Below are 19895 nucleotides of genomic sequence, written 5' to 3'. Positions count from 1 at the left end.
AGGGGAGGCCGGTCTGATGCAGCAGAGCTGTAACCACAACATCTGAGCTGGTTTCATTGACCAATCAGTGATAGAAGCTCTGATTGATCAGTGAAACAACCAATGAGTGGGCTCCTGCACACTTGCGTTTTTCTTGCGCGTTTTTTTCACGCGCTTGTCAATGGGATATTCTAATGTTAAAAACACATAGCACAAAAATTGCAAAGCACAAACGCTCATTGATTAGTAAGGTCTTCTGCTCCCTGCCTGCACTGCGTGGCTGCGATCCCCACGCTTGTAAGTCTTGTGTGGTCTGTGGAGAAGGGCCCCCCCCCCCAAGCTAAGGAGCCGGGTTACAATGTGCATCAGGTAGACCAGTGTTTCCCAACTCTGGTCTTCAAGGCACCCCAAGAAGTCATTTTTCAGGATCTCCTCTAGTGATAACACCTGTGGCAATGTCTGAGGCAGTCACAAGAATAACGTCACCTGTGCAATACTGAGGAAATCCTGAAAACATGACCTGTTGGGATGCCTTCACGAATGGAGTTGGGAAACACTGAGGTAGGCAGAGAAGCTGGTGCAGCCATCTTTGCTTTTTCAGGTCCAGGGATTCGCTTTCAAAAAGAGCTGAAGTCGAAAGTTCTGTCATAGATGAGCCCAAAGTTCCTTTTTTTTTTTTTGACCTGAAAAGCATAAATTTCACTTTTTTTTTTTCTTCTCATGTTTGCAACTGACAGATAAAATTTTATGTCTGTGAGTTACTTTATGCCCTCTACTAGCTAACCAGATTTAAGAAAAATAGTCCAGTTGAAGATTTCATATTTTATTTTTTGTGATTTGATGTGGAATGACCCGGGAACAAGAACAAAAAATTGTTAGTTTTACTGCTGTATGATGTACTTTTTAGTGTAATAGTTAAAATGCAAAGTAAAGTGGATATTGTATACATACGTACCATTTAATCATTGCCAACATAAATAGACCCTTCCAGTCACCAAGCCGTTGTGTGAAATTATTTAAAACTTTTGTTCCAACTTTGTAATAAAATTGGTAGAATATTTTGTACGGTATTGGTGTGAATTATTTTATTTTTCAGATAGTTCTTCAAAAGGTTGCAGTAATCCCAGGGCTGGGACTATTTTTAGGCAAAACAGGCCTGTGGCTAAAGGCAGCACTTTCACCGCACAGCACCAATGTCAAGCTGACTTTCCTTCTTCGACAAAGAATAAAAAAACTGCTGCTTTGTTAGTTGGACATAGGAGTTTTTTAAAGGGGTTGTCCCGCGGCAGCAAGTGGGTCTATACACTTCTGTATGGCCATATTAATGCACTTTGTAATGTACATTGTGCATTAATTATGAGCCATACAGAAGTTATAAAAAGTTTTATACTTACCTGCTCCGTTGCTGGCGTCCTCGTCTCCATGGTGCCGACTAATTTTCGGCCTCTGATGGCCAAATTAGCCGCGCTTGCGCAGTCCGGGTCTTCTGCTTTCTTCTATGGAGCCTCTCGTGCAGGATGCCGGCTCCGTGTAGCTCCGCCCCGTGCCGATTCCAGCCAATCAGGAGGCTGGAATCGGCAATGGACCGCACAGAAGAGCTGCGGTCCACGGAGGAAGAGGATCCCGGCGGCCATCTTCACCGGTAAGTATAGAAGTCACCGGAGCGCGGGGATTAAGGTAAGCGCTCCGGTAAGCTTTCTTTAGGTCCCTGCATCGGGGTTGTCTCGCGCCGAACGGGGGGGGGGGGGTTGAAAAAAAAAAAACCCCGTTTCGGCGCGGGACAACCCCTTTAAGCAATTTTCATTTCTATTTTTAAAAAATTTCCGCAACACGCCACATAACCCCCCACACCAAATGTGCCAGTAACTAGGACATGCTTTATATCAAAATAAGCTGCAGACAATGGTGGCCAAAAAGAAAAATAAAATGTTCAAGTGTTTTTATGGTTTATTTACAAAAAATGACTGCGAAGTTAATGTTAAAAAAGACAGAGGCCGCACATGGAAGTGAAGATCGTGTGAATTTCATTTGAGATCTAAGTAAAGAGAAGATTTTATAAGAACCTCTGCTCATTGTGATCAACCTGGTGATTTAACACAAAGAGAAAATATTTACTCGATACAGATGTTGCCCTTGAACCCAGAACCCCAACACTGCAAGACAAACCGTTTTTATTGACTGAGGCACCCATGCTTGTTCTTCCTTCTCCTCCTCCTCCTTCCTCTTGCTCTAGAAGGAAGAAGTGGCTAGCCCTGTTACTTTATAGCGTTTGGGGTACTAGGTTAATGTCTGACTATGGACAACATCTGCTTGGAGTTTGTATGTTCTCTTTTTGTTCTTCTTTTTGATATGCCTAGGAACCTAGCACTTAAAGGCAAACAGGGCAAGCCACTGAGTCACATAGATTGAAGAGCCACTGCCGCCTCCTCTTCACCACCCATATATTCCAATAATATGTTTATGTAGTGCTATGTGCTACAGTCATAATATAGAAAAAAGCTGCAGATTTTTGCATAAAAGTATGCAACTTTATGGCCTTATTTTTTTTCACTGCCCTTGGCTTTTCTCCAAATGTAGGCTGTCCTGAAAAAGTTGTCTGGTCACCAGCAGCCTGACAAATCCACTGGAACTTGCTACACAAACTTTGACTTTGTGGTGCACAGACAGCCAGACATGCACCAAGTTTATTGAGGCATATGCCTCAATAAACTTAATAGATTGATCACATCTTGTGCCAATGAGCAATGCATTTAGGCCAGCAGAGGACATACTGGTTATGGTATATATGCCTCTAGTAATTCTAAAGGCCCATTTAGGCACAACGATTCTCGCTCAAAATTCGCTCAAAGCCGTCTTTTGAGCGATAACCATTGGGTCTAAATGCACGGACATCATGCAGTTTTCGTGCATGATTTGTTCCTCACTCAATTCTAGTTTTCTAGAATTGAGCGATGAACTCTTATCAGCGGTGCAGGCTGTTATCACAGTCAGCAGCGCTGATGAGATTCTTTCAGCTCGTGTCCCGCTGGTAGTTCACAGTGGGGTGCGAACTGTAAGCATGGAGAACGATGCAACTGTTTGCTTATGCAGAACAGCTGGTTTGTTCACCGAGCGATAGCGGCTGTGTCCCGCTCTGCCTGCATAGCTCTTTAGTAGCTAATTAGCTACTATAGACTATGCAAAGATAATCGCTCAAAACTGTCACTCAAACTGTCGTTTGAGCGATTATCTTTCAGTGTAAATGGGGTCTTAGAAAGAAAAGTACTATTGACCTCGTTAATTAAAACTATCGGAAATATTGTGTGCCATGAGCAACAAGGAAATATGGTGGAGATATATCTGAATTATCTGTATGCAAAGAGCAAACGGGATGGAAGTCTCAAGTCACAAATCATCAATCTGAAAAAAAAAAAAAATTTTGTGGAACCGTGCCTAGCAGCTATTTGTGCCTCTCCTGTGGACATATGTGATGGGTCATAATTGTCCTGACATAACGCCTCTATTTGTACATCTGTCCTGCTCACCGGAATGAGGTTCACAGAAACCCAGGCAGGTTCACACGTGAAAGATTCTCGGTGGCATCATGTGAACATGCCGTAAAAATCTCCCTCTCCAAACAAGTTCTGACTTTTGATATCTAAATATTCCGTCGTGGGTTTTATTTTTTTTGTAAATCCACGTGTTGTTGTTCTGTCTCTTACAGGTCTAGTTGTATGTACGGCACCTGCTGTCTTTGGGGGAAGACTTACTCTATAGGCTTCTTACGCTTTTGTAAACAGGTGAGTTCTCAATGACGTTTTGGGCTTCAAATAAAAATGTTCTATTGTGTTTCTTTTCCTTACAGAGGTAATACTAATTAGACTTTATTGTTTTTAGAAACTTTAGTCCACAATATTTCTAAAATTTGCGGTCTGTGTAATGTTAGAATAAAGGGGGTTTTTTCCCAAGAATTTTTTATTTTTTATTTTACAAAGACTTATAACTTAGTAGCTCTTGAAAACCCACTGTCACACTGTTACATGCCCAAATCGGTTTACCAATTCTGTTCCTTTTCCTTGGGTTCCTCCAGCAATCCTACATGCTGTCAGTGGTAGTTCTAGTCAGTAATCCTCAGTGCTTGCCTGGAGCCGCTGCACAGCCGAGTAGCGCTTGCGGAACAGGCAATGACAGGACAACGTGCCGTGCCTGGCTCTGTACAAGCTCGCCTTGAGTCGGCACAACAATGAAACCGTGCATTCTGCGATTTGCTGCACATGGACAGAGACTATGCTTGACGTACACAGTGAAAACCAAGAAATGGTGTGGGGTGTTTGGGGGTATGATGGAAAAAAGTGGATTCACATTGTATTTATTTTACAATTAGCAGTACTTTACGCTGTGGTGATACCTATTTAAGTGTTTCCTAAAATTAAGTAATATGAAAATGAAGATTATTTTTTAGATTCTTGAACATGGCTTGGTGTTCAGTATCCTCACAATTATTACTCAGAATGAGAATAATATTATGATGTTGTTCATCAGTTAACTTTGTACAATGTCTGGGGAATCTTTTGTAATGATTAGGAAACCTTTTATATTGGTTTTCAGTTTGGTTATGTTTTCATGGGCATAACATAACTTCGGCCATTGAAGCTGCCAATGGGCACAGAGCTATGGGATCGCCACCACGGTGTGTCAGCTGACTGCAGCTGCCACTGCCTACATACTGATGCTAATATTGAATAGATGTAGTAGTGCTCCCCTAGTGGCGGCGTGCAAAAACATTGCTCCAGCCAGTTATAAACATACATGATTAAATTAATCAGTGCAGAATATAAATAGAATTAAATATAGATACACTTCAGACCACTGTCTATGATGGCTTTTGACTCCTCACCATTTTTAACCACCAAGAATATTTATTGTAAACCTCTAATTCACCCTGGACCTCCAGGGACACTGGTTATTAACCTATAGCCTTCCTGTTAACATTAAAGAGTACCTGTAACTCACCACAGATATTACCATTAAACTTCTGCTCCGTCAGCCTTTTTGTTTCCTTCCAGCAGCTAAACATTGGCCATATAGGGCCATCTTCAGATGCCGGAAGGCGCCGAAAACGGCTGACAGAGCAGAAGCGCTCCGAGGGTGAAAGTGCAGGTACTTTTTGAACCGGGTGTCCAAGACAAACAACAGGGTCTATTCAACTTTTTGTTACCGTTAACAGTTTTGTAATATGCTTACTATAAAAACATGTCCTGTTCCACGGATTCACTTGATAGTCACGTGCCCGAGCTGTCAAAATTGCAAACCTTCCAATGACCTTGCATGCACAGCCCATGAGCCTTTGTGGCATGGTGTGCATGTCATCCACTACATCACTGGTAGTGAACTGCACTGGGGAGAACTTTCAACACTCTAAACCACAAATGATATTCTGTATTACCACCCAAACCTCTCCCGACCACCAACAATTTAACAGGAACCCTAACGCTAAAACCTAAGCCATCTGGTATGAAAAAAAAACCCTCAAAAAACTATACTCATACTTGTGCCTACCCCTATTCATAACAGAATTATTATTTAAAGAGGTTTAGAGGTTTTCCAAGTTTTGTTATATATAGTTTTTTTAATTGGAAAACTCCTTTAAGAAAAACTAAAAAATGAGTGTTTTTTTTTCTTGTTTTTTTTGTTTTGTTTTTTTTTTAAGATTCAATAAATGTGGTAAATACTGTAAAACCAGTCATCTGTTTTTTTTTTTAATGAGTGTTATACTTGGTAGTAGCTGATGATACAGCCATTATAAACTGTAATAATATACTCATTGTCTTTATATATTATTGCAAATTCTAAAATCCTTTCCACATGATGTACCTGTAACACACTTAGTTACATCTTGCTACTCTGATCTCTGGATTAGAGGCATTCTCTGTTGTTTAGATGGCTTTTGGCAATGTTACATTGTATCCGTGTAGTCATTTATTTTTTTCTGTACCCACATAGGCTACCTTGCAGTTCTGTGTGGTTAAGCCGTTAATGGCAGCAATCACTGTAATACTACAAGCTTTCGGTAAATATCGAGATGGCGATTTCAAGTAAGTACTGATTATGTTTATTCTTGTGCATCTAGTATGGCGTGCAGTATGGTTCCTTACTGCGATCGGTATGGTCCTGTACAATATTATCACTATATAGTGCACTATAGTTCACATGCAGAAAACAGTGTTCCTAAGGCTGCATTCAGACGAACGTATATCGGCTCGGTTTTCACGCCGAGCCGATTATACGTCATCCTCGTGTGCAGGTGGGGAGGGGTGGAAGAGCCAGGAGCAGGAACTGAGCCCCCGCCTCCTCTTCGCCCCTCTGCGCTATTTGCAATGGGGAGAGGCGGAGCGGGGGCAGGGCTAATTCTTGAAACTTAGCCCCGCCCCCGCCTCTCCCCATTGCGAATAGTGCAGAGGGGCGGAGAGGAGGCAAAGAGGGGGCGGGAGCTCAGTTCCTGCTCCTGGCTCTTCCACCCCCCCCTCCCCCGCACACGAGGACAACGTATATCAGCTCGGCGTGAAAACCGAGCTGATATACGTTCGTCCGACTGCAGCCTAAGAGTGAACATGGTCCAGCGTACGGCATCAAGTGGATTGTAATTTGATTTTATTCAATTTTTTAAATGAAAATTTTGTTTGCCCAGTCCCCATACATTTGCTGGAGATGCTCCTCAGGTGTAGGCTCCTTCCTACATATGTGGTGGTCCTGCCCCTTACTCCTGCCTATGTGGCACGACATAAATGGCCTATACAATGCGACTTTTAACTCCACCCTGACCTCCTCCCCAGAAATGGCTCTCCTTACACTGCTTCCTGGCTCTCTGGCAAGGACCACAACAAGTCCACTCAGATACTTTCTCCTAGCCAAGCGTCAACTTATCCCTAAGTTATGGAAATCAACACGGCTGCTATGGCTAGAAGCATTAGATAATATAATGTATATGGACGAGCTAGTTGCTGATGACGACAACAAGCACACCAGCTTCTACATCACATGGGCAGCGTGGATAGTGTTCCGTTCTTCACCTCACTTGGACGCGTGGTTAGCATCTGGTGTTGTAACCTCATAACCATAAAAACTACTTGTATTCTCCACTTAATAAAACATTACTATAAGTATCATAGTGCCTTTTGGCTGTAGGGCATACCGCTTACCCCCCACCCCTCCCTCCTTGTTATCCCTTTCCCGTCGACATAGTTAAGGTCTTAGCGCGTCTGGCAAGAGCGCAGACCTAGCTTTCCTATTACTGTTTATATAGATTAAAACGCAAGAATTAATCAGTTTGCATTAGAACAAAGTAAATGTATCATTCTGCTGTAAAACATATGTTAAATGTAAAGCCATTTCTCTTTGTGTACAGTTCTTTAATAAAATACTTTTGAACCATAAATGAAAATTTTCTCATAAAGAAATCTGCCATTGTTCATACCACCTTTTGAAAAACATGGTGACTATACTCAAGATTGAAGTGATATGGACCCTAAATACATTCAGGTGCTCACAGACTTGTGTTATGGGATTTCCGCACCATTGCTATGCAAAGCAGCATCTGTTGCACCTAGAACTGTGTGGATTAAATGGTGCTTGGCTTTTATTACTATTGCTTCTGAAAATCTCCTCCTATTTAAATACTGTGCAGGAAAACCTCACATGGGATCATGTCCTGTGCAGCTCCTATTCATACAGCTTTAACCCCTTAATGCTACGGGACATACATTTACGACATTCCATACAATGTGAGTGCCAGCTGTTTCTTACAGCGAACAAATGCCGACAACAGCTCCAATAAGCAGCACCACTAATTGGAGCTCTTTACCCTTTTAAATGCCTTGATCAATGTTTCGGGGTCTCGCACTGTCCGTCCCCCCCCCCCCCCCCCCCCGCGCACGCGCGCAATGAGATTGTTAGTTTCTGTGACAGCTGAAGGCCTTCTGAAAGGCCTCAAGGCTGTAATTGCAGATTGCCTATCAAGCAATATGTATGGCGTGGCTTGATAAACTGCCTGTCAGACCGTGGTATGATGTAATGCTTTATATCATACTTCAGGAGTGATCAAACCATATAAAGTTCCTGTTCCCTATGGGGGCTAGAAAAAAGTGTACAAAATTAGTTTTTAAAAGTTTTATTCATTATTAAAAAAAATAATGGCAAAACCCCATTGTCATATTTATAATAGAATCTAAATAATAAAACAAAAGTACATATTTTGGTATCGCTGCGTCTGTTAAAGTCATCTATCAAAGTAACACATATTATTTCCCACACGGTGAACGTCATCAGAAAAAAAAATAAACAATGGCAGAATTGCGCTTTTTTTTTGGTCACCCTGTCTCCAAGAAAAATGTAATAAAAAGCCATCAAAGGTCGAATGTATTCCAAAATGGTACGAATAGAAACTGCAAGACGTCTCACAAAAAATCAGGCTTCCCACAACTATGTCGGCAAAAAAATAAAGTTATGGCTGTGAGAAGGCAGACATTAACTTTAAAAAATTTTAATCTTTGGGGAAAAAAATAATAGTACAGCAAAAAAACCATATAATTGTACTGACCCATAGAATAAACTTATGTCATTCTTGTTGCAGTGTGTACACCATAGAAACAAGACGCACCTAAAGATGGCGGATTTTAGTTGTTGTTTTTTTTTCCATTTCACTCTTTAGAATCTTTAAAGTTTTTAAGTACATTATATGTACATTAAATAGTAACGTTGAAAAATGCAGCTCGTCCCTCCAAAATAAAACCCTCAGGCTGAGATGTTGATAGATAAATAAAAGTTATGAATTTTCAGCCCATTTCCGTGACTCGGGGGGTGGGGTCAGTTCCTGAGCCAAACTTCAAAGTGTGTTTATTCTGAAATGCCGCAGCGTTTCTGACTAATGCCTAATTTAGACACAAAGATTATCGCTCAAGAGTCGCCCAAAAGACATCTTTTGAGCGATAATCCTTGAGTGCATATACACGCCAAGATGATCGCTCAAACGACGGTTTGAGTGACAGTTTTGAGCGTTCACTTTGCGTGAGTGTGTAAATGAAGGCTTGCACTGTATGCAGAGGACAAGCGTGACTGCTATCTTCTGCGCACAGCTGTTGTCTTCTCGGAGCGCTCAGCTGATATGCAGCTGAGCACGCCGAGCGGGGTATGCAGAACACAGACGACCCCTCAGCCGCATGTAGCCGCATCTTCTTTCTGCACTGCTCTGAAGTTCTTTCATCAGGCGGGGATTTAAAATCCCCACCTGCTGAAAGAGGTGTATCTGATTCAATGAATAGCCGAGCGCTGCCTATGATTGGCTGAGCGCTGTGACCAATCACAGGCAGCACTCAGCTGTCATTCATTGACTGGCTGAGTGCTCCCTGTGATTGGCTGAGCACTCAATCAAATACAGGTCTTTCAGCAGGCGTTATATATATATATATAATGTGCGTAAGTGTGTATATATGTATGTGTGTATATATATGTATATGTATGTGTATATATATGATATATATATAATACACACACGCATATATACACACACACTATTTATATATATATACACACACACTATATAGAACTGTATGTGTGTGTGTGTGTATATATATATATATATATATATATATATATGTGTATGTATGTATGTATGTATAAAGTGTGTGTGTGTGTGTGTGTGTGTGTGTGTGTGTATACATGTGAGAGAGAGAACAGAAGCGTCTACACATCGCTGAGCCCTGGCAGCGGCAGAGAGGTGAAATTCGGGTAAGGTATTTAAATACAAGCCCTTCCCTGAAAATTATATATATATATATATATATATATATATATATATATATATATATATATATATATATATATATATATAGTGTGTGTGTGTATATGTATACATGTGAGTGAGAAAACAGAAGCGTCTACACACCGCTGAGCCCTGGCAGCGGCAGAGAGGTGAAATATATATATAATATATATTTAACCTCTCTGACGCTGCCAGGGCTCAGCCGCGTGTAGCCGCTTCTTATCTATCGATCTATCTTTATTATTTATGGATGGATGATTTTCGGGGAAGGGCTTGTATTTAAATACACTACCCAAAAATCACTGCAGGGATGCCGGCATCCCATACTCCTGCTGTGTTCACGAAGCACACAGCTGGTATACAGCTGAGCGCTCTGAGCGGGGTATGGGGAACCCAGCTGGACCGCTGTCTTCTTCATACTCCGGCTGTGTTCTCCGAGCGGGATACCAGCTGAAACTATAGTATCAACGGTATTCTGCTGAGAACTCAGCGTGCTCACTGATAAGACACGTTGTTTTCTTTCAGCTTGCTGAAAGAGAACGATGAACGACTTTTTAACGAAAACTGCACGATGTCCATGCAGTTAGACCCAATGATTCTCGCTCAAAAGACTGCTTTGGGCGATTGTTGAGCGAGAATCATTGGGTCTAAATGGGCCTTAAAACATACACCGTTGCAATAGTAACATAGTACGTAAAGCTAAAAAAAGACAGGTTCATCCTGTTCAGCCCATCCAATAAACATCCCTTTCCCAGGTTCATGCTGTCTGAGGATTAACCCCTTAACGACCGGGCCATAGTGTTTTTACGTCTTGCAGCTGCAGGACGTGTATGGAGGGAGGTAGCGCCGCTATCTCCCTCCATACAGCGCGGGCGTCAGCTGTTTATTACAGCTGACACCCGCGGGCAATAGCCGCGTTCGGCCGATCGCGGCTATTAACCCTTTAAATGCCGCTGTCAATTCTGACAGCGGCATTTAAATCCCCCGAACGCTGTTCGGGGGTCCCGCACAGCCCCCCCCCCGCGGTGAGATCGGGGGAGCCGTGCAAGTGTCATGGCAGCCGGGGGCCTAATGAATGGCCCCAGGGCTGCCTTAGCAGACTGCCTATCAAGCCATCCACACAGGGTGGCTTCATAGACTGCCTGTAAAAAAGCAGTATGACGTAATGCTATAGCATTACGTCATACTGCAGGAGCGATCAAAGCATCGCATGTTAAAGTCCCCCAGGGGGACTTCAAAGTAAAGTAAGAAAAAAGATCAATAAAGTGTTTTTTTTAAATTGTAAAAAAAAAAAAAAAAGTTATAAAAGTTTAAATCACCCCCCTTTTGCCATATCTATTATTAAAAAATCTAAGTCATAAAATAAAAATATGTATTTGATATCACCACGTCCGTAAAAGTCCGATCTATCAAAGTAGTGCATTATTTTTTCTGCACGATGAACGTCGTCCGGAAAAAAAAAATAAAGAACGCCAGAAATGCATTTTTTTAGTTACCCTGTCTCCCAGAAAAAAACGCAATAAAAAGCAATCAAAAAGTCATATGTATTCCAAATTGATACTATCGGAAACTACAGGACATCCCGCAAAAAATGAGCCCTTGCTCAACTACGTCGACGGAAAAATAAAGTTATCGCGCGCACAAAATGACCACAGAAAATAATTGAAAAAAATTTAATATCTTTAAAAAAAAATACAAGTACTACAGCAAAAACAATACTATATAAGTTTGGTATCGTAGTAATCGTACTGACCCATAGAATAAAACTATCAGGTCGTTTTTGTTGCAGTTTGTGCGTTGTAGAAACAGGACGCACCGAAAGATGGTGGAATGTCGTTTTTTTTCCATTTCTCTCCGCTAAGAATTTTTAAAAAGTTTTTCAGTACATTATTTGGTACAATAAATAGTGCCATTGAAAAATACAACTCGTCCCGCAAAAAACAAGCCCTCATACAGCGACTTCGATGGATAAATAAAGGAGCTACGATTTTTTTAAAAGGGAGTAGGAAAAAACAAAAATGGAAAAAAGCAAAAAAGCCTGGTCACTAAGGGGTTAAGCAATGTGAACCTGGTGACAAATGTAAGGTTATTGTAATATGTTAATTAATATTTGTCTTACTTTCTATTACTATTGTTCATTGTCTATATACATTTAGTGTCTGTGTAACCTGTAACCCAGGGTTGATCTCATTGCAGTGTGGCCAGTGGTTACCTCTATGTGACAATTATTTACAACATCTCGGTCAGCCTCGCACTCTACGCTCTATTTCTCTTCTACTTTGCCACACGAGAGCTCCTTAGTCCCTACAGTCCGGTGTTAAAGTTCTTCATGGTGAAGTCGGTGATTTTCCTTTCCTTCTGGCAAGGTGAGATTAAACATCTCAATGTCTTAAATATTCAGAAGAATAATCTAAAAATCCTAAGGGCCAGTTACACGGGACTATTATTGCGCAATATTTGTGCAATAATCGTCGCATCTAAATCCACAGCCATCGTACTATTAGTTTGCAGTTCGCTGGTCGCTCACTTTCAACCAGCATGAAAATCCTTGCTGGATTGTTGACTTCTCACTGGGTGTAAACGCTTCCCACATATGGAATGTGAAGCACTGAGCGAGAAGCCAGCCTGTCTGAACTCTCTGAGACCTCAGCACTCGTGCAGTCGTTTAAATGACTATCGTCCTGCTTAAATGGGACATCACTGTGGGGTCTCCTTGGTGTTTGATTTTCTGTTAGTTTTATTCCATAGAAAGGACATTTTTTTTATATTCCTATATTACTAACCTGATGCAAAGGACTAAAATTGATGTTCCACTCTAAACATCTCCTCTTTGGTGATAATTTGGTCAGATAAATGACAAATTATGCCCAAGTGGTGCAGACATATTTTTTCAGCAAATGTAGCCCCCTTTGCTATGTGCTTCTTGTCGGGAACCCCCTAATGGTATCGTCAGGGATGATGCCAGGGCTTGCACATTTTCCCTATAGTAATGTAGAAATGCTCCAAGACCATCAGGGCAAGAACCACATTCAGATAATCATGGGGGTTTTATGGTGATCTAAGTTTGTTTCAGCAGAACTGCAAGAGGTCTTGGTATTGCACCCACAACACAGATGTTAAAATATGAACTCATTATGGCCGCCGGAAGCTGACTTAAGAGCTCGGATCTAGGGATTTGTACTGCAGCTGTGTATAGTTCATGGAAGGTTGCCTAAAGTGTTGCATTGTAACAAACTGCAGCTGTGTGAAAGCTGGACTGGGTCTGGTTTACATTCACTGACAGCAAAAACATGTTGAGAAATTACAAGACAAGCTATATATTAGAAAGATAACATCTCTTTATAAAGCAATAAAACTGTTTAACCCCACAAGGTTGTGTCCACACGCAGCGCAAAGCCTTTACTGTCAATCTCGCCACAAATTCATGCAATTTCACAACACAATGTACGTGTAAAACATAGATTTTTCTGCAGATCGTAGTGCAGACTCGCCTGATACATTGAGAGGGTGAGATTCTGCAGCTTTTCCACAAAATAATGGGCACTGTAGGTGGCTGCAGGTTTGCAGTACAGATGATACGCTGCAAATCTGCTGCAGTTTTGGAACCTCTAAGCTGAAACACCAGATCCTGTTTGTTGTGCTCTTCAACTTCTCTGTAACGGTTTACATTGCACTGATGGTTTTGCTTCTGTCCGGTAGGGATGCTTTTGGCTATACTGGAAAAGTGTGGAGCCATTCCAAAAATCCATTCAGCTGAGGTCACCGTGGGCGAGGGCACAGTCGCTGCCGGCTACCAGAACTTCATTATCTGTGTGGAGATGTTCTTTGCAGCAATAGCTTTACGCTATGCTTTTACTTACAAAGTATACCTAGACAAGAGGTTGGATGCCCAAGGTGAGTGCTGCCGTTTCTCATTGCCATCAGTCATATACATAGATTTCCCTCATGCGTAAGATTGATCACACCTAAAAAATAGAGATCCAGAGAGGAGTAAAGAATTTGAAGAAGTAGGCAAACCATATGTGTGAGCGCTACAATAATATAACGAACGACTTACCATATAATCGCTAGCAGAAGAAGAGCTTGCCTATAGTGCTCTGCTGCAGCTGCTAGCCACAGTCTATTAATGCCCAGCTGTCGCACTAGTGGTGGAGATCAATGTTGTGTGCATGGAGTACAATTAAGAAGACTGTGCTTCATATAAGCTTCTTGTTCACTATAGCTGACACTTTCACCTCCAGTGATGTAATGGTTAAACGGTTTGTCCAGGATTACAAAATAAAGGGGTTTGTTTGCTTTCCAGAAACCACTCCACACCTGTCCATAGGTTGTGTTTGGTATTGCAGCTCATGCCTTATCTAAGTGAACGGTGCTGGACCACAATACCACACACAACCCATAGATAGATGTGGCGACATTTCTGAAAATAGACGGTTTTCAGAGTTTCTTTTTAGAGGTTTTTTTCTACGAAAATACTATTGATGTTCTCAGGATAGGTCAGCAATAGTTGATCTGCTGGAGTCTGCCTTCATGACCCTGCCGATCAGCTGAATGTGTGCCCCCGCTGCCAGCACTGCCACACTCTGGTATGGAGCAGAACCTGTTACTCCGCCCCCTGTGTAGTGGCCGTTGCTTATAACTGCAGGTGCAGCTCCTGTTGACTTTAATGACAGCTGCATGTGCAACTACAAGCGCTGGCCACTACATGTGTCAGGGCAGCAGTTTTGGCTCTGTGCTCCTATGTATAGGGGATGCTGACAGCAGGCGCCCGATCAGCTAAATGGCTGCAGTCTACCTCTCAGGACCCCGGCCAAACAACTATTGATAACCTATCCTGTGGATTGGTCAGCCATAGAATTTCCCTGGAAAACCCCTTTAAGTCTTGGCATTTTGGAGCTAAATACGGAACTTTGAGCGTTTCTCCCCACAGTCAGTCTAAAATATTGATCAGATGTTCTCATTTACAATTGATCCCTATTAACATGGTGTGAAAGAGAGTTCTGTATGCGTTGTCTGAAGGGAAATCCCACTGATGCATCAGTGCGATATTAATAATATTAGAGAAAATATTACAATCCCGTTCTTATATAAATATAATATAATATGTGACCATATAGCAAAGTCTTTCTCTGGTTAATATCCAGTCTATGCAGAATCGATGGCCTGAAAGGAGATTTCTAATCATCATAACCAAAACGTGTTTCTATCAGGAATAGATGGTGACTCCAGCACTACCCCAATGTCAATTTCATTTCTACTGCCCTATTTACATAGTGTTAAAGGAACCTGTCATCAACTAGAAGCACAGTAAACTAAGTTATAGTGCATACAGTTTAGGTGATGTGGAGTCCGGGGAGCTGTGTCTCATAATCAGCCGGTCCCTGCAGTGTCCCCCCCTGTGAAATTTGAGCATGCAAAGCCTGCGTGGCTGTTTTCAGAAGGCTGTTTGCACGCACCCCCATAGAGATGAATGGGAATGCCTTCGCACAGACCTTTGAAAACAGTCACTCTGTGCATACTGACTTCACCGGGGGACACCGCAGGGACAGGGCACATACTTGGAGTATGAGACTCTTCTCCCCGGACTCTACGTCCCCTAAACTGTAAGTACCATAACTTTAGTTTCCGGTGCTTGTATTTGATGACCGGTTCCCTTTAAACACAGGCATGTTTATATTTGTGCTCGGGTGCTGGAGACCATCTCCGTAGTTTTGGAGAAGTGCTGACTTATCTCCATGAGCGTCCTGGCTGGGTGGGGAAAGCACAAGGTTCTTGTGATCCAGGCCATGTGCATGTGTGACTCATCAACATATGAGCCTCATATGACGATCGCTGAAATCTTCCACTTGTGATCTCTGTATAACCTCTGTATTTCTTGATCCTGTCCTTTTCTCTTTTTTTCTCCCTTGCTTTTGTCCTGCAGCTGTTCCAACCTACGGCCCATATGGTAGGTACAGCTCTGTCTGCATCATTTCTTACCAGCTTGGTAAATCTGCTGTTTTATATACTTCTTCTTCCTTTCCTTCTTTTTGTCAGTCCTCTCACATTAGGCTTTTAATGTTAAAATGTATTGTTGGAAACATAAATGCATGAAAACATGTTTAACCGTCGATCTTATCAACATTTCACCTGATCTGTAATGGCTTCATAAAGCTAAGCATTTTGTACATTAACATTCATATAACCTGCAAAATAAGTAAAATCCATTCCTATAAGTGATAACCTATTGTCTCGGTATACTGGACTGTCATCCATCCATTGACTTTAACCCTTTCAGGACCAGGGATTTCCATTTTCTTTTTCCGTTCCTGCTTTCCAAGAGCCATAGCTTTACTTTTCCATTGATTTGTATTTTTAATGGTATTATATAATGTATGAAAGAACTATAAAAAATTTAATTGGGGTGAAATGAAACCTATTTATTTTTTAAATATTAGCCCTAGCTACGCTACATTTAAAAAAAAAAAAAAAAAGGAATACATTACCTAGCAGGTGCGGTCCGGGTCCCTGAAATCGCTCTCCGGAGGTCCACGCTGTTCCCGCAGTCCTTGCCGCTGGTACACCATCACTTCCTGGTGATGGTATGCATAAATCCTGTCTCCAAGAAGCGATGGCTTTGATTGGTTCATAAAGCGCTGCATTGATTAGCTGAGCCGCAGCGCTCGAAGAACCAATCAACATCCATTGTGTTGTGGAGGCTAGCCACAACTCAGCCAATTGATAAATTTTGCCTCCACAGTGCGATGGCTGTTGATTGGCTGAGCCGTGGCGCTCCAAGAACCAATCAATGCTGCGCTGGATGAACCAATGCGATGGCTGTGATTGGTTCATCCAGCGTTTTATTGATTGGCTGAGCACAGCGCTCGAGAACCAATCACAGCCATTGCTTCCTGGAGGCAGAATTTATGGATCCAGTCACCAGGAAATGATTATGTACGAACTGCGGGAACAGTATGGACCTCCGGAGACCGACGTGATGGACATGGACTGAGCTTGCTAGGTAAGTAAAATAAGCCCCAGTGTCTCTTATGGGGCAAAAAAAAAAATAGGACAGGGTCTTATTTTTAGGGAAACCATCAGCCTGTCGCTACCACATTAAAGCTGCATATGTAGAGGAAAGACTGCCTAATTGTAATATGAGCACAAAGTCAGATTCTAGAGGAAAACCCAGCAAACGCAGCACAGCCATTGTTACATATTTCGCTTGCCTCCATTGTTGCACCAAATTCTCATGCGGTCAGCTGGAGGCTCTTTGCATGAACTGCCTGCTTCCCAGACCAGCCTGTCCCAGAGACATCAACTGCCATGCCTGTACAAGGCTCTGAACCTGAATTGGTGCACTCCCTCTCTGTGGCGCTTTCAGACCAGCATTAGAACCTCTAGGTCAATTGTGGAGATGCTGGGCAGGACATCCACCCATCACCTGACTGAAGGGTCTGATGCTAAGGAATTGTTCTTACCAGAACGCACACGTGGCTGGATCTCATACCCTGACGCTTCCTTCCTCCGCCTCACCTCCACCCACAGCGTCCCACTCCGCAATTCCCTCTAGAGATGGCTTCCACTCCGAGGGTGAAATATCGGATTCTGACTCTTCCAAAGTCTCCGCCTTGGTAGATACTCTCATAGAGGCAGTTGGAGAGATGCTCCACATACAAGACCCAGATTCCTATGCCACTGCAGGCTGTTTCTCCTCCTGATGTCCAAGATGTTCACATAAAACATTCTCGGATCATGGAGAATTTGAGAAGGTCATGTTCAAAGAGTGGTCAGCTCCAGACATTTCCTCAGGCCGAAGTTCCTGGGCGTAATGTATCCGTTCCGCGAGGAATCCATTAAAAAGTTGTCTTCCTCACCATCAGTGGATGCGCCTGTATCACGCCTATCCAAACACACTACCCTTACTTTTTCAGATGCTTCATCGTTTAAGGACCAGCAGGATAGATAGCTGGAACCCTTTGTCAAGTCATCTTTGGAGGCAACTGGGTCGGCCCTCCACACCCTTTTCACCTCATCCTAGGTTAGTAGGGCCACATCTGAATAGATGTGGCTCAGGAAGAGATAGCTGAGCTTACTCTTCAGCTCTCTAAGGCAGGCAAATGCCTTTGTGAGGCACCCTGAATGCTGCCAGGTTCCTTCACACTTACCATGCCAATTGGCCCCACCTTGTGGCTAAAGTGTCTACAACACCTCTAGAAAGTCTGTAACCTGCCTTCCATTTACTGGAACTCTCCAGTTCGGCAGCCACCTTGATAAAATTCTTTCTGAGATGACAGGTTGAAAAAAGTTATAACTTTCCACAGTACAGGTCCACTCATCAGTACAGTTCCAAGAAGAAGAGGACTTTTTTTGTTCCCCTCCTCGTTCCAGCTCACAGTCTTCAGAGTCATGTCCATCTCCATCAGGATTGCTTTGCTTGGAGTCTGCCTCCTGGTGGCAAGAGCTATATGCCTATGCTGTGTCCCTGTTTTTTGGGGTTTTTTTTGGTTTGGTTTAACAAAAATAGCTTTCTGTTACCATATTCTGAGACCCGTAACTTTTTTTTTGTCAATTTGGCTGTGTGGGGGTTAATTTTTTTGCAGAGTGAGCTGTAGTTTTTATTAGTACAATTTGGGGAAAGATATGTATTTTTTATCACTTATAATTTACATTTTCTTGTGGATACCAAAAATATAATTCTGGTTTTCCATATCTTTTTCTTTTTATTTATGGCCTTCAGAGTGGGCTTAAAGGAGATGTCCCGCGCCGAAACGGGTTTTTTTTTTTTTAAACCCCCCCCCCCCGTTCGGCGCGAGACAACCCCGATGCAGGGGTTAAAAAAACCACCCGCACAGCGCTTACCTGAATCCCGGCGGTCCGGCGTCTTCATACTTACCTGCTGAAGATGGCCGCCGGGATCCTCTACCTTCGTGGACCGCAGCTCTTCTGTGCGGTCCACTGCCGATTCCAGCCTCCTGATTGGCTGGAATCGGCACGTGACGGGGCGGAGCTACACGGAGCTACACGGAGCCCCATAGAGAACAGCAGAAGACCCGGACTGCGCAAGCGCGGCTAATTTGGCCATCGGAGGCCAAAAATTAGTCGGCACCATGGAGACCAGGACGCTAGCAACGGAGCAGGTAAGTAAAAAACTTTTTATAACTTCTGTATGGCTCATAATTAATGCACAATGTATATTACAAAGTGCATTATTATGGCCATACAGAAGTGTATAACCCCACTTGCTGCCTCGGGACATCTCCTTTAAATAGTGTGAGATTTTAATAGTTCTGACTTTTACCTACACAATAATACCAAATATGTGGGGGGGTTATTTATTAAATTTTTTTGTGGAAAAATTGGAAAGGTTGTTTTGTTTTGTTTTGTTTTTTGCTTTTTGAATTTATGGTATAATTTTTTTTACTCTTTAAAAAAGCTTCATGAAACCTTTTTTTACACTTTTATCTAGTTCCCACAGGGGACTTGAACTTGCTATCATTGCATCACTTTTTTAATTTTAATATCTATATTGCCAATGAAACCACAGGCACCTATGAATGTCAGCCTTTAGTTGGCACTGGATTGGAATGCTAACCTAGTGGCACCCCCAGACCACATTGTGACAGTGCCTTGATGGGGCACAGGAATGAAGGGTCATCGTTTTGTGTATGTGTCCCGATCGCGGCAATTGCAGTCAGTTGTCAAAAATAGCTGATGGCTGCGAAGCATGGAACAGACTCTACTCCTGAGCCCGCTCCATACACCCTTCACCGCCTGACTTACATTTATGTTATGCGGTCGGGAAGGGGTGGAAGAAGGTACATTACACATCATTTTACCACAAGCAGAGCTTTTGCAGGCTTAACCTGCTTACAGATATTGTAATTTTGATGGCTGGTTCTACATATTTTTCCATGGTTCACATGTGTCCTTTTGAGATAAGCGGTGCCGGTGTTGTCTGGGTGCCACTCACTGCCCAGTTCGGTTTCCTTAAGACATGTACCGTAAGTCATTGCTGCATTTTAGTAAGTCAATTGGGTTGTATAGTTCAACCATCAGTCAAATCACCTCTATGGTTAAAATTAAAGGTCCCTTCCCAAACATTGGTGGCCTTTCTTGGCAACAACCTGATCAACCTTTA

General features: G+C 42.5%; 1 protein-coding gene across 3 annotated transcripts in view; it reads left to right on the top strand.

Annotated features, from left to right (window-relative positions):
- Positions 1-19895, top strand: part of TMEM184B (transmembrane protein 184B) — a 69398-nt gene that overhangs the window by 45167 nt on the left and 4336 nt on the right. For 2 of the 3 annotated variants that reach the window (XM_066596264.1, XM_066596265.1), the window contains exons 6-10: positions 3683-3758; positions 5962-6053; positions 11972-12141; positions 13475-13669; positions 15699-15722. In XM_066596264.1, coding sequence (XP_066452361.1) covers positions 3683-3758; positions 5962-6053; positions 11972-12141; positions 13475-13669; positions 15699-15722 — 557 coding nt within the window. The remainder of the gene's footprint in view (positions 1-3682; positions 3759-5961; positions 6054-11971; positions 12142-13474; positions 13670-15698; positions 15723-19895) is intronic. The other variant, XM_066596266.1, reaches the window with a different exon arrangement.

The sequence above is a fragment of the Eleutherodactylus coqui genome, chromosome 3 (assembly GCF_035609145.1).
Source record: "Eleutherodactylus coqui strain aEleCoq1 chromosome 3, aEleCoq1.hap1, whole genome shotgun sequence".
NCBI classification, from domain to species: domain Eukaryota; kingdom Metazoa; phylum Chordata; class Amphibia; order Anura; family Eleutherodactylidae; genus Eleutherodactylus; species Eleutherodactylus coqui.
The sequence above is the reverse complement of the archived record's forward strand: the minus strand, read 5'-3'. Positions and strand labels throughout refer to the sequence as shown.